General features: G+C 45.3%; 1 protein-coding gene across 2 annotated transcripts in view; it reads right to left on the bottom strand.

The window, feature by feature from the left end:
* Positions 1-2,929: 2,929 nt before the first annotated feature.
* Positions 2,930-17,880, bottom strand: part of TJP3 (tight junction protein 3) — a 47,928-nt gene continuing 32,977 nt past the window's right edge. For both annotated transcript variants that reach the window (XM_063290869.1, XM_063290870.1), the window contains 10 exons: positions 17,687-17,843; positions 15,853-15,961; positions 14,144-14,363; positions 13,084-13,283; positions 11,445-11,540; positions 9,262-9,332; positions 7,861-8,172; positions 6,888-7,145; positions 5,765-5,817; positions 2,930-4,431 (listed from right to left, as the gene is read on the bottom strand). In XM_063290869.1, the coding sequence (XP_063146939.1) occupies positions 4,323-4,431; positions 5,765-5,817; positions 6,888-7,145; positions 7,861-8,172; positions 9,262-9,332; positions 11,445-11,540; positions 13,084-13,283; positions 14,144-14,363; positions 15,853-15,961; positions 17,687-17,843 (1,585 nt within the window). In that variant the 3' untranslated portion in view covers positions 2,930-4,322. The remainder of the gene's footprint in view (positions 4,432-5,764; positions 5,818-6,887; positions 7,146-7,860; positions 8,173-9,261; positions 9,333-11,444; positions 11,541-13,083; positions 13,284-14,143; positions 14,364-15,852; positions 15,962-17,686; positions 17,844-17,880) is intronic.

Consider the following 17,880-nt stretch of genomic DNA (forward strand, 5'->3'; position numbering starts at 1 on the left):
GAGAGCTGAAGTTAGAACTGGCTTCGTAAATGTTAAAAAGTAACATAGCAGGATTGCAGACTTCCCCCCAAAAGCTTCCACAAATGACTAGGAAGGCTTAGAAACTGCATTAAGATCTGATTTGTTTTACCGTGTACGGTAAGCCCGGGTTAGCAACATTTATGTCCTGGCCCCCAGCTTCAGAAGAAAATAAAGTCCACAATGCTAGGTTTGCATTCTTGTCCAAGCTTCCTTGTGAGATTTGGGTGATTTTGAAGAATTCTGTTTTTTTCCTGGGCCCATAAGCAATAAACCATGTTTGGAAATCACAGTGGCTGAGTTCACACATTGCATTGTGCTGAACTAAGGCAAATGACTTAGTGTGGTAATTGAGCTGTACTGCTGGGACCCTTTGCTGTACCCATGTTGTTGTTTCAGACTCTCGATAATATAGTAATTTAAAAAAATGGAAGAATTGTTTCCTTTCCTGGCTCAAAACCTCTGAGCCACTGATGCAATTTGTATGGGTCTTGCACATGCAGGAACTGTGAGAACTTTCGAAATGCCAGTTGGCATTGGTTTTTGCAACATGCCTTGTGCTCCTTGCAACCTTCTGAGAGAATCTCCTGGTTCTCTTAACAGCAGCTAAGAAAAAGAACACTGTTTTGTCTTCTGTTGATTCGTGCATCGCTAGTCATAAGGATTTAAAAGGGCGCACTGGGAAGTTTCAGTCCTTCCCACCATTAACAGGCAATTCTGGAACAATTACCCATATTAAATTTGAGATATTTTTTCAGAGCCAAGTGACTGTGATAGCAGCAACGTTTCTCCATGGTGAGCCAGCAAGAGTCACAGAATTGGAGAGAACTTAAAACAGGAAGGTAACTGCACTCTCATGACAGTAAAGAAAATAAGCCTTGAACAGAGCCAGCACTCTGGGAAAATTCTAGACACTGGGGTGGGGCAAGCAGCGAAGAGGTTTGAATGCCATACAGGTTTTGTTGTTGTTTATTCGTTTAGTCGCTTCCAACTCTTCGTGACTGCATGGACCAGCCCACGCCAGAGCTTCCTGTCGGTCGTCAACACCCCCAGCTCCCCCAGGGACGAGTCCGTCCCCTCTAGAATATAATCCATCCACCTTGCCCTTGGTCGGCCCCTCTTCCTTTTGCCCTCCACTCTCCCTAGCATCAGCATCTTCTCCAGGGTGTCCTGTCTTCTCTTTATGTGGCCAAAGTATTTCAGTTTTGCCATTAATATCATTCCCTCAAGTGAGCAGTCTGGCTTTATTTCCTGGAGGATGGACTGGTTTGATCTTCTTGCAGTCCAAGGCACTCTCAGAATTTTCCTCCAACACCACAGTTCAAAAGCATTGATCTTCTCTCAGCCTTCCTTATGGTCCAGCTCTCGCAGCCATATGTTACTACGGGGAACACCATTGCTTTAACAATGCGGGCCTTTGTTGTCAGTGTGATGTCTCTGCTGCCATACAGGTAGTCCTCACTTAATAACCACAGTTGAGACTGGAATTTCGGTTGCTAAGCAAAGCAATCATTAAGCAAATCTGACCCAATTTTATAACTTTTGTGGGTGGTAATTAAGCGAATCACTGCGATGGCTAAACAAACTGCATGGTTAAGTGAATCACACGGTTCCCCATTGATTTTGCTTGCCAGAAGCCGGCTGGGAAGGTTGAAAATGGTGATCATGTGACCACAGGATGCTGCGATGATCATAAATGTGAACCAGTTGCCAAACACCCAAATCGTGATCACGTGACTGCAGGGACACTGCAATGGTCTAAGTGTGAGGACCAGCTGCAAATAGCTTTTTCCAGCACTGTTGTAAGTCCAAACCATCACTAAAGGACTTCCTGTAATTGGTGGTTCAGGGATTAATTCAGCAAACCATAGTTCAGTTGATTACATCTTTGCATACTGTGGCATACAGCTGATATTTTGGGCCACCACAAATCCCATTCTTTATTTGTGTCTTGTGGCAGACCGATACTCTTAACCATCAGTGGAAACCACATCCTTTTGACTGCTAGCAGGAAGGAGTAAGTGCTTAAGCATGGCACTTTCACCACTGAACTTTTTCATAAGTATGATTTCATAAGTATGATGTGCAGAGCACCCTGCACATAGGCATTGTAAAGCAAGAGTTACTTCATGCTGTATCACCACTTCAGCAGAGCTGCTAATCAAATCTGGAGCACAAGCTTAACGTCCCTGAAATTTTCAGGTGTCTGAGCGGATAGCATCACCCTGACAGCGTCTTTCCAGCAATGTGCCCCTCCCAACGCTATTTCAAAGCAATGTGGCTGTCTCTGTGTCCTCTGCAGCCCTGATGGAGCAAACCTTTTGATATATAAAACCCAAATTAGCAGTTTTGAACACTTGAAAATTGAGCTGGTTTTGCTACCACTGTTAAGCTATGCTTTCTCCTTTTTTGTTATTAAAGAGAAGTAATTATTCTTAGGCATGCCTTCTCTATCTCCTAGGCCAGCCTCTCTCTACCTTTTGACCCTGGAGGAACCCTTGAAATATTTTTCAGGCCTCAGGGAACCCCTGCACATTCAGGCTCAAATATAGGCCAGAAGTTACAAAATCATATTTGGGTAGGCCTGTATATGTGTATTCACAGTGTTCTTAAATTACAAATAAAGAATGAAACTTACCTCTTTAATGTGAAGTTGCCCAAATTTGAAATAATGTTTAAAATAAATTGTGATCTCCCAGGGAACCCCTAGTGGCCTCTTGAGAAACCCTGTCCTAGACTGCCTGAAGTGACTTGCACATTTGCAAAAACCAAGTATTGTTCATTGCGGGGGTACTTTTTATTAACAGACAGTGATGCCTTGCTTTTTCCCTCCAAACCAGCGTGTCAGCCAGCATCCCACAACATTTTGTCTCCTTTTCCCCAATCCTGACCCAAAAGAGGTACATGCAACTTAGCTGAAAAGAAATGCTTTAATACAAAAGGCACAAATGATGGATGGGAGAGTTACTGCTCTTCCATCTTCACTCATCACATATGGAGAAGGTCTCATTTACATTAAGGCAATAAATCAGGTTCCCTCATCCCAGGCTGCTCCTTGTCAGTGGGCGCACCTATGTGTGGGCAGATGCACAAAAAATACAATAAGGGGGAGAAACCCTAAATGGAAGTTACACAGATAAAAAAGTAATTAGGTACGCTTAAGACCCTTTCACATTCGTGATTAAAAGGGCAGAATTAAGTCTCCCTTCTACTACCCCACTGCAAATTATACAGGGGAATTATAATACGAGTCCCAGAGAAACAGACCATGAGTGGGCAGTAGTGCCCATAATACCATAAATGCGTAACCTCCCAGATTAACTTTTTTAAAAAGGCCAAATCATGAGAAATTGCAAGCAAGAAGGAATGAGACTCGGGTGTTACATAACAGTTCAAATTGGCAAGCTCATGAAATTTCGGCCTTAATTAGCAGTTGGGTGAGATTACACAGCAACACTCTAGGCCTGAAGTAAAGGATGGGGAGGGAGGCTCTTGAGTGGGATGTAGGGAATCATATTAGCTGGTGATATATGTATGGAAGGAAGATATAAAATGGGCTATTCAAGATCCAGAGATAAAACATGGAGTGTGGTTTATAAGCAAGAAGGGTCCTCTTCTCTTTGGTGGTGAAGCGGAAAGACAATATCTGAGGCCTAGGTTTAAAATTCTTGAGACAGTCCTCATCTTTGGTGAACGGATGTAGGATGGCCATGGGGTGCTTTATTACTAGCATTGTGCATCAAGTCAGAAGACCAGATAGATGTTCTTAGCCTCACTTGAAGCATAGAAGTAGCATGATGATACTGTACATCCGACTTGAGGCTTGTTATTCCAGCTAAATGGATCCAGAATGACATAAAAATGGTTGCAAAGCCCTTCAGAGCCATATTATGAATTTGTCCAGAGGGCAAGTGGAAATCCTGGTCTTGATCAAAGGGTAGAAGCAGCTTGAAGTCACCGGATATCCAGTTTGAGAGGAACTGCCCTGCTAAAGGACCATGGAGAGGACCAACTGAAGACCAGACATCCATCTTGGAGGGCTTGTTCTTTTGGGCTGCTCTGGGGTGTCCAAAACTTAAGGCAACACGGTGAAAGAGAAAAGCCATGTTCCCGGAACAAGAACTGCATCAGGAGGCAAAGATGGTGATGAGAACTTGCAGTGGCTCAAAATTTTGCCGCATCCCTCAGTTTTTTCCTCTGCAGAGGAGATGAAAGGCCTTGAAGCCTTTCACCCACATTGGAATGGCAAGTTGCATCCCCACCCAAGAAAACTGCAGGAGGCTGCCATGTGGCAGTTGGTGTGGTCACAGGTCTGTGGCAGGTCCCCAGTCATAGCCATAGTCCTCGTCTGACTCTGAGTCATAAGCCCGAGCATGGGTGAACTTTTTCCGGAGGGCTTCGTGTTCATATTCCCTGGCAAAGAGAAAGCAGGGTTGTAAATTAAGCAGAGTAATTTCTATACTAGCTCTGGAGATTCCCCTCTCAACCCCATGATTTTTAGGAGGGGGGAATCCCTCACAAAGCAGGGGAGAGCCCTCCTAATAGGCCTTTCTGGGAGTTGGAGTCCACACATCCTAAAGTTGGACTGGAATTCGTCTCCTCAAGAATGTATACCATATTCTACAACACCAGATGCAAACTTATAATGCACTGGATGTGTTCGCACAACATGTTTAACCCAATTAGCCACCCACCCAGTCAAAACTAGCAGTTTTGGCAACTCATTCTCACACTAACTGGGTCAAAAGTCACTGGAATAAAGTCTCTGCCCACTTTTGGCAGGAAAGTGCTTTTTTAATTTATTATTTATTAAACAAATTTATACAGGAAGTCCTTGACTTATGACGGCAATTGGGACTGGAATTTCCATTGCTAAGTGATGCAGTCATAAAGCATGATTGCTTAGCGACGGCAATCCCTGCAGTCCCAGTTGCCATTGTTAACTGAATCCCACGGTCATTAGGCGAAGCAACTTCCTGCTGGCTTCCCACTACCAAGTCTTTTTCTTCCCAGCTCTTTTTCTTGGAGGACTTGAGGAACAAAAGAAATCCATGAATTGGATTTAGGTGATCCTGTGGCAGGGCTGACCAGGTGTTAATGCTATGCAAATCTGGGTCTGTCTGGGGGGTAAATCTAACAGTCCTTGGTGAAACCAGTGTTTCACCAGTGGCTGGGGAATTCTGGGAGTTGAAGTCCACACATCTTAAAGTTGCCGAGGTTGAAAAACACTGCTCCAAATGATATAAAACAATATAACAAAGAATAGACAATAAAACCTGACTCAGACAAAGAAAGAAGAGCAAGATGGTGAAACAGGCGAACCCCAAAACATTCCATCAACAACTAATGCCCAGCAAAGGGGGCACCAACCACCCTGGTCCATTAAAGCATATCAACACAGAAGCACAAATACCGACTGGCCAAGTATCACAAACAGTGGGGAAAGATGGGTTGAGTTCCCATTTCAGGCTTTTGATGTAAATGGGCTCTACATGGGGCCATCCTTGAAGACGACCTGGAAGCTTCAACTGTCCCACCACCGTTGCCTCGCCAAGTGATGGAGACTTCTAGATTTTCCCCGGCAATCTCTCTCCTGCCAGAGTTCCAGTGGTCATCATGTTCTTTCCAGGTATGTTTCGAATTCCACCACACACACGGACAGGCTGGCAGCATTCTGACCACAGCTGCAACCTTGAGAAAACTCTTCCCATCACAAAGCCTCAAATGAGAAGTTTACAAAAGCTACCTGATATCATAGTTGCTCTGCCACTGTCCTTGGGGTTGGTGATCGCTATCATGCTGTGAGAAAGAGAGAAAAGAATAATATATTAGATATAAGTGATATCCACAATGTGGGCTCAAGGATTAAAAAGTATTCCATCACAGATCATTTTAAGGGGGGATTCTCAAACTGTGGGTTGTGACCTTAGCCGTAGGAAGGAGGAGGAGAATTGTTGTTGTTGTTGTTATTACTACTACTATTGTATGCCACCCGACTATGAACAACTCTGGTGGCTCACAATAATCAAACCAAGAAATTACAATAAAATCAATGAAAACGTTGAAGTGGCAAAGCACTTCTGAAAATGTTGCCAAGAAAACTGCAGGGGCTGTCAAATAACCCACTTGGGGCCAGGTTATTTGAAGGACCACCTTTTCCCAGTTACACTTACCCAGCCCACCAGATCAGGATAGGTATGTTATGTGTCTCCCGCATTAAGGAGGTCCATCTAGTGGGACCGAGAAGGGCCTTCTCCGTGGTGGCTCCCTCCCTGTGGAAGATCATCCCCGCAGAGATAAGACTGGCCCCCACCTTAATACTCTTGTGAAAGGTCATGAAGACATGGTTTTACCAGTGGGCCTGGGGATCCCAGGTTGATGCCAAGCCCATCAAGTGGTTTGTCTGAATGTATTGTTCCCGCCAGGGGTGTCAGGGTGTGGTGTATTTAATAAATAATAAATTTATTTGTTTAATAAATTTATTATTTATTAAACAAATTTATACAGGAAGTCCTTGACTTATGACAGCGATTGGGACTGGAATTTCCATTGCTAAGTGATGCAGTCATAAAGCATGATCGCTTAGTGACGGCAATCCCTGCAGTCCCAGTTGCCATTGTTAACTGAATCCCACGGTCATTAGGCGAAGCAACTTGGGTTTTGTATAGGGGCTTTTATTTTTGTAAGCCACACCGAGTCACCGTGAGCAAGTTGGGTGGCCATATCAATCTCTTAAATAAGTAAATAAATAAATAGTTGCCAGAAGCCAACGACTCGAAGGCAGAAAAATAAATAAGAGGGCTGAACAGTGGGCTGGACTACATGATCTTTAGGATGCCTTCCAAAGCTGGGAGGCGGACTCTCCTCACCAAGTCAATGGGGTAGGCCAAAGCAGCTGCCACGCGCTCATTCAGCTCCCGATCCAGGCTTTGCTCTGCTGGCTCCGAGGAACGGCTCAGGGCAGCCTCCTGGTAGGGCTCCTCGAGCTCCTGGTCCGTATACGGTTCTCCCTCTGCGTCCGTCTCCTCATAGTCACTGTTGGCCCGGCTGTCACAAGTCAGGTCGCCAAGACTGATGGCCGAGGTTTGGTTTAATATGTCCAGGTTCTCCTCGGCTGAAGCATCCACCTGAAGGAAAAGGGGTGAAAAGTCACAGAATAGATAGCAGACAGATATTTGTGGGCCGGGAAGGAAGGGGTCTGTACTAAGACCAGCTCTTGTGGAAGACTTGGTTGGAACAGACTTTGTTTGGAAGATGTCAGTCCCGACCCATCACCTAAAATGTTTTCCTGGGCAGCTTGGAAAGTTTCTGACACACTAATCAAAGAAGCCCAATAAAATAGAATGATTCATCTCTCATATTAAAAAAAAACCAACAATGAAAAGCAAAGTCTAAATAGAAAACTTTCCTTACCTAGAAAATAAATAACATGGATTTAAAAAAAAAACTTCCTTTGGGGCTAAACCAGGGCCACAACTAGGGTCTGTGTCACCTGGGGCAAACATGGATTCTGCTCCCATTTTGGCACCCCCCCAGCACTCATTTTGGTGCCCCCCCCAGCCCAGCACCCGGGGCACATGCCCTGGTTGCCCCCCGCCCCTAGTTGCAGCCCTGGGCTAAACCACCAGATCTGGGCTGTAATCCAGATTTTAAAGATATATTACTGCAGCCTTCCACAATCTGGAACCCTCCAGATGCTGGCTTCAAATTCTTTCTGTGACTTGCAGTTCTTATGATTCCAAAGAGCACCAGGATGGGGAAAATTGATGGGGAAAGTTGCCTTGCTGCCTACAAGGACAAGCTGGGCTAAAATCTCACTCCACCTCATTTGTATCCACCCACCTGCTCTTCAGTCATCCAGACAGGGCGGGCCTGCTGAATTTGGACAATGTCCTTCAGAGACTGGTACCAGCTGTTGGACCCTCCGGCGAGGCTGATGGTGGCCGTGAAGAGGTGGCTGCAATACTTCCGCATCTTGTTGGCCTGCGCATAGAGGCGCCGCGAACTCTTCTTGGAATCTGGTGCCAGCCACTGCCGCATGGCCTTGATTCCTTGCCGGCTGTCCGGCTCACAGAAGACCACAATGGGAAAATACTGCACGTAGTTGAGACGCTCCACAGCGGCTGGTGTGATGTCTAGCAGAGCGTGCTTATCCTGTTAAAAGGAGCACAGCGCATGGGAAATCAGGAAGGTGTTTTGTCCATCCACCCAGGACTGTTTAAGATTCTCAGGCACAGACATGCTCTTCGCTGGGAGATAATACAGACTGAAAGGTGGGGCTCACATTCAAGATTACGTTTGTACAGGATCATAATTTTAAATCATCAACATTTAAGGGAGTTCCATTTTGCAGTACAGGTAGTCCTCGAATTATGACCACAATTGGGACCAGAACTTCCATCACTAAGCGAGGTAGTCGTTAAGTGAGTCATGCCCAATTTTACTACCTTTTTTGCCACAGTCGTTAAGTGAATCACTGTGGTTATTAAGCAAATCGTGTGGTTATTACATGAATCTGGCTTCCCACATTGACTTTGCTTGTCAGAAGCTGGCTGGGAAGGTCGCAAATGGCGATCACGTGACCCTGGGACGCTGCAACTGTCGTAAATACATGCTGGTTGCCAAGGGTCTGAATTTTGATCATGTGACTGCAAGGATGTTGCAATGGCGACCCATCCCACCTGGTCATGCAGAGAGGGCATGCTATGGATCCTGTCGGCAAGGAAGTTCCACCTGGCGGGGTCCTTCTCCGCAGCGGTGCCTGCCCTTTGGAACATTCTGCCCCCGAAGTGAGGCAGGCCCCTTCCCTCCTGGCCTTCCGGAAGGAATTGAAGACCTGGTTCTGCTGCCTCGCCTGGGATGGGAGGGGCAGTAACTCTTCCTGGGGGGTGGCTGGTGTCGTAGAGTCCCTCCTACTGAATGTAATCTCCCCCACTTGGATTTTAAATTTATATTTATTATTTTAGTGTTTTGGTTGTTTACTTTGTAATTTTATACGTTGATGTTTTAAAAGTTAATTTTATTGTAAACCCCCCAGAGTCTCCCTTTTTGGGGGGAGATGGGTGGTGATAGAAATGGGAATAATCAATCAATCAATCAATCAATCAATCAATCAATGGTTGTAAGTGCAAGGACTGATTTTAAGTCAATTTTTTCAGTGCCATTGTAACTTCAGACGGTTGCTAAGCAAATGGTCATAAGCCGAGGACTACCTGTATCTCCATCACCACTTAATTTTCTCACCTGCTTTGCAATTTGCCACACGGTGTCCAGTTTGATCACTTTGGCTGGTCCTCCTTCTCTGATAACACTCTCTAGAAAGAGCGTGAGAGGGAGAAAGAGGAGAACAGGCATGAGAACACTCTTTCCGCATCAGCATCTCCGCCACCATCACGGAAAGTCTGGACGAGAAGTTGGAGAGGGAAGAAATGGCATCGAAGGTTTCTTATATTTATTGCTGCTCCTTCCCTTATTTTCTTCTACTCTCTTCTTTTATTTGTCCCTTTATTAGACAGACAGCCTCTGGGTTACTCAAAAAGCTCAGGGTGATGTACACGGTCCCATTTTATGGTCAAAATAGCTCTGCAAGGTAGGCTAGGCAGAGAGAGTGTCTAGAAGACTAGAAGCAGTCAGCAGCTTGCAAGGCTGGGTGATGACTGCTCCAGTTAATCCAAGGCTTTGCTACTTAAGCAGGGTCACAATGGGAGAGCCAGCAAGGTGTTGGGGTGAAAGTGCCAAAATAGGATTAAGAGACATGGTTCAGGTCCCCTTCTGCCACTGAGGCTTCAAGGGGAGCTCTGGGCTCTTCCCTCCCTCTCTGGGCCCTGGAGCCAAAGTGGGGAAGGGGCTGGATCAGGAGTGGGGAGACCCGGGTTCTAGTTCCCCCTCACCATGGAAGCTCATTGGCTGACTTTGGGCCAGTCCCTCCCTCTCAGCCCAACCTATTTCACAGGCTTATTGTAGGGAAAAATAGCGGGATGTGTGCAATGTACATTGCTTTGAGCTTCGGGACAAAAGGCAGATTATAAATCTAAGAAATGCATACGTAAATAAAATCTACAAGAATTTCAGAAAAAAACAAAACAGCCTTGTTCTAGCAGGTGTTCAGTGTTAGGTTAAATAAACGATGCCTTTGATGTCCTAGGTTTTTTTTATTGTTGATTTCTATTATTCATACTGTACATACTTTGAATGCATTTGGGGGGCACTTTGTTGTATCCCACCCGGAGTCTGTCAGAACTGAGGGAGGATATAAATATTGTATAAATAAATAAAATGAAAATGATGGAGGTCAGACATTCACAAATTGGCAGCAGGTACTGGTAGAGCTCTTCTGCAAAGGATCGTTACTTTGTCGTGGTGCTGGAGCTTGAGCACCTCAGTGATGCCATGAGCTAAACCGTGAAGGGCCGCCCAAGATGGGAAGGTCATGACAGAGAGGTTGGACTAAATGCGATCCCTGCGGAAGGTAATGGCAACCCACCCCAGCGACTGACAACAAAGGTCCGCATAGTTAAAGCAATGGTGTTCCCCGTAGTAACATATGGCTGCGAGAGCTGGACCATAAGGAAGGCTGAGAGAAGGAAGATCGATGCTTTGGAATTGTGGTGTTGGAGGAAAATTCTGAGAGTGCCTTGGACTGCAAGAAGATCAAACCAGTCCATCCTCCAGGAAATTAAGCCAGACTGCTCACTTGAGGGAATGATATTAAAGGCAAAACTGAAATACTTTGGCCACATAATGAGAAGACAGGACACCCTGGAGAAGATGCTGATGCTGGGGAGAGTGGAGGGCAAAAGGAAGAGGGGCCGACCAAGGGCAAGGTGGATGGATGATATTCTAGAGGTGACGGACTCGTCCCTGGGGGAGCTGGGGGTGGCGACGACTGACAGGAAGCTCTGGCGTGGGCTGGTCCATGCAGTCACGAAGAGTCGGAAACGACTAAACGAATAAACAACAACTGGTATAGCTAAAGCCCAGAATGAAGATGAAGATGAAGGTGATGATGAAGAATTGATTTTAGATGCTGCCCAACTCCCAGCAACTCTGAATAATTAATTTTATAAGTGAACCATTTATTTTACAAGAAAAAAAAATACTTTTAATAATAATTGATTAATGTAACAAATATTTCTCTTTTTTTATGTATTTTCTATCACCATTTCAGGCTCTAAACCTACAGCTCCCAGCCAGTCCATGATATGGAGCAGTGTTTCTCAACCTTGGCAGCTTGAAAATGTGTGGAGTTGGCTGGCTGGCTGAGGAATTCTGGGAGTTGAAGTCCACACATCTTCAAGTTGCCAAGGCTGAGAAACACTAATCTGGAGGGTTTCAAGGCACAGCAGGAGCAGTGCTGAGCCCCAGTGTGGCTGAGATCTACCATGTGGGAAATGCTGTCCATCACCCAGAATCACAAGCACTCTCACCTGCAATCTGAAACTGATCTGGCATCTCCGTGCTCAGTTTCTGCATGGCAATGTCAGCAATTGGGCCCAGGATCACCACAGGACGCTTAAAAGTTGCTGCATGAGGAAAGACAAATTATAAATCAAGTTTCTAGTCCACAAGAGATTAGAGGAAAGGCACCTGAGAACTCTCAGGATGTGTTTCTTTCTTTCTCTTAGGGATCTGCACTCTTCGAAAATGATGTAGACGTGCTTAAAGCAGCCCAATGTTTCCAGGCTTATATGCAAGACTGAAAAAAAGATGTCTTAGCATTAAGGAGACTGCAACTTTTAAAGCAAAAGCATTTTTTTTCCAAACTCAGTCTGCTTTAATGAAAAAGAAAGACACGTTATGTTCACGGAAGATCCAAAGAACTTCCAGATAATTTTTGAAGGGTGCGTAGCCCTGCGTTGTCTCAATAACTTCTTACATTTCCCTCCATACTACCACAAAAAACAGTGTTCCTCAAACAACACATTCTTTTGGAATTAATGCCAGAAAATGTAGCAATGGCCACAAGCAGCTTTCAAAAAGGATTACAGATAATCCTCAGTTAACAACGGTAATTGGGACCAGAATTTCCATCACTAAGCAATGCGGTCATAAAGCGAGATGTCATGTGACCACACCACTTAGCAATGGCAATCCCTGCAGTTCCCATTGCTGTTGTTAAGCAGGGTTCGAGGGTCATTAAGCAAAGACTTCCTTGCGACTTCCAGCCAGTTCCCCACAAGCAAAGTCAGTGGGGAAGCTGGCAGGAAGTTGCAAGTCCCAGGTGGCTCGCAAGCAGGCCACAGGCAGGTGACTGGCTGCTGCCAGGTGGGGGAGGGCACATGGGGGTGCGTGGGCAGTTGGTGTGGCACAGGTGCGGCAGGGCTTGGGGTGGCTGCTGCTGGGCACAGGAGACTTACTGGAGCAATTTGTGACCTTCTTGGCCGGCTTCCCGTTGACTTTGCTTGTGGGAAGCTGGCAGGGAACGTTGCAAGTGGTCATGTGACCATGGGACCCTGCAACCATTATAAGTGCGAGCTGGTTGCCAAGTGCCCAAATCACAATCACATGACTGCGGAGGTGGTGGGACAGCCAGAACTTTGAGGACCAGTTGTAAATGCTACTCATTCAGTGCCATCGTAACTTTGAGTGGTCGCTGAATGAGTGGTCGTTAACTGAGGACTACCTGTAGACCAATCCATAGAACAGTACACATTAGCAGTTGGTAGTCTCCATGACCAAAAAAAGCCTCCACTTTCAGAAGCAGTCTACCTCTGAATGCAAAACACTGAGAGGACAAAGAACCAGTGAGAATGCTATTGTGCCCATCCGGGTGCTCTAAGAAGCTGGAACAGATTAACCTTTGCTCATATCCTGCAACAAGATTGATGTCTGCTTCCTTAACTCCCTCAGGCTAACCAGCAGTACCTCTGCTTGCTCTTCTCTACTACCTTATTGGCTTACTGTTTTTTTACAAAAGAAAAATGGGCCCCATTGGGAATTCCTTTTGCAACAAAACCAAGGGGTGCACCATAAACGGATGCCTTGTTCGCTTCAGCACACAACTGTAGTATCTGCTGCTAATGAAGAGCAAGAAGGTCTTGCTCCTTTGCTACTATAATGACCTACCTTCCTTGAGTACAACCTTCTCGTAAGGCGGGTAGTGGCCCTGCTTGGTGAGGGTGGAAAGGTCTTCCCGGCTCTTCCGCAGCGCCCGCTTGGCTCCCCGCAGACCTCGCAGTTTCCAGAACTCTGCTCGAGCCCCCAAAACACTGGAGGTCCTTGATGTCGCTTTGAGAACAGATTCCAGACTGGCGATCTGTTCTGCCCTGGGGTCAAAAAAGGCAGGGATCAGGAGGACGAGGGGCAGAGGAAGTCACCTTGTTGCCCCAACTAAAGCAGCTGCTTAAAACCAACCATGATATGGGGTAAAACCAGGGTTGCAGAAGTGACTGCGGCAGAGTGGGATCAGTTATAGCAGTGTTCCTTAAACCTTTTGTTCTCAGGAGCCCTTCCCACTTTTAAAAATTATGGAGGACACCAAAAGAGCTTTTGTTTATATGAGTTATATTTATTGATATCAAATATTAAAATTGACACATTTGTAGAAGATTTTATTTATTCATTTATTTATTTATACTTCTAATTTAGTTACCACCCATCTCACTCACTAATTTATTTATGGAATCATGTAAAATAACAATATTAAACCCATTAGATATTAACATAAAATATTTTCCATGAAAAAAACTCTATTTTTTAAACAAATAAAAAATAATGAGGAGTGACATTGTTTTAAATTTTTGCAAATATCTTCAATATCTGGCCAATAATTTTGATTTTGTGAACCCCTGAGAGGGTCTTGGATATATCCCACTTTAAGAAACACTGAGCATGCTTTGCGACTTTTTTGCTGTTCTCCAACAAAAAATGCCCATTGGGGAAGTGGGATTCACTTAATGACTGCGGTGATTCACCTAACGACCCATGATTCACAACGACCAATGACCAACAAAAAAATGGTCACAAAATCACATGGAGACTCAACTTACAACCGCAACAACTTACAATGGAAATTCGTGTACCAATTGTGGTCGTAAGTCGAGGACTACCTGTATAGAGTGGATGATCCTATGGAGATGGTTTGTGAGCTATTAAAAATCTTCCCATACACAAAACATGCTTCTACCTGCTCCGGTTTGGGATGATGCCCTTGTCCAACTCTTGAAGTTCCTTTCCCATCCGCAGAGCGAGCCAGCTTCCCAGTTTGCCCCGATACATCGTGTCTACCACATGGAAGACGTCTCCCCGGGTAAAGCTCAGTCCAGAAGGCGTATCTTTCTCAAAATCAAAGTGGGTACGGATATAGAACGAATCCCCTACATTGGACTTGATCATCTTCTTATAAACTAGGGAGAAGAGACCAATGAGAAGCAGTCACTCCTACCTTACAGGGATATTGTTATACCAGGGTTTCTCAACCAGGGTTCCGTGGAACTCTAGGGTTCCGCAAGAGGTCACTAGGGGTTCCCTGGGAGATCACGATTTATTTAAAAAAATATCTCAAATTCAGGTAACTTCACATTAGAGAGCTAAGTTTCATTCTTTATTTTTAGGTTAAAAACACTGTTAATGCACACATACAGGCCTACATATGAAACCAATATAATAATTTTGTAACGTCTGGCCTACATTTGAGCCTGGATGTGCAGGGGTTCCCTGAGGCCTGAAAAATATTTCAAGGGTTCTTCCAGGGTCAAGAGGTTGAGAAAGGCTGTGATATACAGATAAAAAAGGGGAAGAATCCCCGCATATGGCTGTTCAGAGTTGCCAGCATTTGGGAACACAGATAAGGCACAGGTGGGCACTATTTTTTAATAGAGGCATGAATGTATCCATATAGCCATCTTTTCATCCATCCCTCTTTTTACCCATCCATTCATCCATCAGGTTTTCAGGAGCCTCATATGCTTGCAGGGCAAATTTTGGGGGTTGTTTCTCTGCAATTAAAGGTTTAAGGCAGTTAACTTGCCCTGTAACCACATCCCCCAATAGAAAAGTGATTCCTTAAAGCGGTTGGAAGATTTTAGGTGTAAATTTAGTGCCTTAAAACTTCATGGAGATCAAGGCAATTGTTTATCTTTTAAAAACTACCTCAACCATCCAAAAATGCAGGAAAAAGTAAAAACAATTCTGAGTGATACTCTGACCTGTGTTGTTTTTATAGGCAGGGAGAATCATCTTTATTTGCCCACAAAGACTGCAGGTAGCGATGAGCTCATATAATTGAATTTTATCCTTTTCACCCCTCTCACACATGCATTTACACACGTGTAGACACACATACACAGGTTCTCCCCTACCTGCCATCTCAGATGCAGGAATGGGAAGACTTAAACCACAGGTAGAACTTGCTTAACAACCACACTGCTTAGCGACCATTCAAAGTTACCGCGCTGAAAAAGTAACTTTACGACCAGTCCTCCCATTTATGACCGTCGCAGCATCCCACAGTCATGTGATTACCATTTGCGCACTTCCCAGCTGGCTTGTGACAAGCAGAGTGAATGGAGAAGCCAGCAGTAAAATCACAAGGTCATGGCCATGTGATGTTGTGCTTAACAACCAATGGTGACCCACTTAAAGACCAAATGGGAAGTGACGTCATAAGTCTTTTGTGGTCAAGTGATGTTTTGCTTAGCGACCATGTTGCTTAGTAATGGAGTTGCCAGTCCCAATTGTAGTTGCTAAGCAAGGACTACCTGCAGGGGCTCAGCTGAACTGAATTGCTAAATTGGGGGGAAAGGGAGGAGAGGATTTTCTATGCTGCCTTTTGCTCCAGGAGGGATATAAAATCTACAAATGATGAATAAACCACCCAACGGTCATGCCACTTACTGTCCTGTTTGTTCTGCACATGTAGCATCACTTCTTCCCCTGGGGGCAGTTCCATCAAGTTCTGCACAGCATCCTCGCGGGTCAAATTCTGGAATGGCCTCTCATTCACCTGCCAAGAGAAAGGGAGGAAGGGGGTTTGGCCAGCACTGCTATTAACCCACTGTTCCATACCCCTGCAGCTTTGCCCACCTCATTTGCCCATGCCCCTCTTTATTCATCTTATTATTTGATGTATATTGCCTTTCATTCAGGAACTCAAGGTGGCAGACATAGTGCACCCCTCACCCATTTTTTTCTCACAACACCCCTGTGAGGTAGGCTGGGGAGGGAGGGAGGAAGAGAGAGAGAGAATGAATAGCATCATCCCCACTATATCTGATTGGCTCTTGGGCTGAGAGGGAGGGACTGGCCCAGCCAATGAGCTTCTTTGGCTGAGGGAGGATAAGAACCTGTATCTCCCCCTCCTAGTCCAGCACCTTTTCTATTACACCTGATTGGCTCTTGGCTGAGAGGGAGGGACTGGCCCAAAGTCAGCCAATGAGTCTTCCCACTTCCCAGTCCAGCCCCTTCACCACTGCATCAATTGAGCCTCATTCTTTCATTCTTTCAATTTATATAGCTGCCCATCTCAGACCAGTGACCCTGGGCAGCTAAAATGAAATATTTTAAACATTCCTGGGCAAACTTTTATGGTGTCTTCTTACAACGGCCCTTTGGATCACAATTCCAATAAAATACAACCAACAGGGAAACAGCAAATCGAAGTACCTCAGAACAAAGCACCAGAGGCATAGTCAATTTATCTGATCGGCTAAGAGGGGGAATTTTTTAAAAAGTAAGTTTAAATCCCAGCAGCAGTTTTATTATTGCAAACTGTTAACGTTGTAATTTAAAAAACAGCTCATTCATTTTTAAAGTCTTCCTTAAAGTCCTAACTGTAGCCCTGTCAAAATAGCTGCATTGAATCCTTAAAGCAATTTTTCCAAGCTCAGGGTATCCTAGTCAATACATTTTTCTCCACTCAACAAGGACAAGAATAATGCATGCCCGTCCAGAATCAAAGATGACAAGTCCCCAGATCCAGGAGTTGCCAAATCCTAAAGAGAGCCAGTTTGGTCTAGTGATTAAGGTAATGGGCTGAAAACCAGAAGACCGAGAGTTCTAGTCCTGCCTTAGGCATGAAAGCCAGCTGGGTGACCTTGGGCCAGTCCCTCCCTCTCAGCCCAAGAGCCAATCAGGCGTGGTAGGAGAGTTCTAGTCCCGCCTTAGGCATGAAAGCCAGCTGGGTGACCTTGGGCCAGTCCCTCCCTCTCAGCCCAAGAGCCAATCAGGCGTGGTAGGAGAGTTCTAGTCCTGCCTTAGGCATGAAAGCCAGCTGGGTGACCTTGGGCCAGTTCCTCTCCCTCAGCCCAACCCATCTCACAGGGTTGTTGTTGTGGGGAAAATAGGAGGAGGAAGGAGTATTAGGTATGTTCACCACCTTGAGTTATTTATAAAAAAATAATAAAGGCAGGATAGAAAATAACGAAATGAAATGAAATGAAATGAAATGTAAGATACTTAGTCTTCTTAGCATTGGGCCTGAGTCTGTTTCTCCCCATCCAGCCTCCAGACCCTGTGGAAGCACCTTGATGCTGGCTGGGGAATTCTGGGAGTTGAAGTCCACACATCTTAAAGTTGCCAAGGTTGAGAAACACTGGCCTAATCTGTTTCTACATCCTTGAAGTTTCCTCCCATTAGTTCTAGTCTTCCCCTCTGGAGCAAGTGATTTTCCTATACCTGACCAAGATTCCAGATCCACCAGGATCAGGGCTGGTTCATTGGTCAGACATACCTGAAGGATCTGGTCACCTTCTTGAATGCCTTGAGTCTCAGCTGGGCTGCCCTCCTGCACGCCAGCCACAAATATCCCAACGTCGTTCCCACCCGCAAGACGAAGTCCGATGCTCTTGGCTTTGACAAAACACACCACTTTCGAATCGGGATTATACCTACAAGAGCAGAATGCAGCTCAAATCCAGGCTGTGT

This window comes from Candoia aspera, chromosome 1 (assembly GCF_035149785.1).
Source record: "Candoia aspera isolate rCanAsp1 chromosome 1, rCanAsp1.hap2, whole genome shotgun sequence".
NCBI lineage: Eukaryota > Metazoa > Chordata > Lepidosauria > Squamata > Boidae > Candoia > Candoia aspera.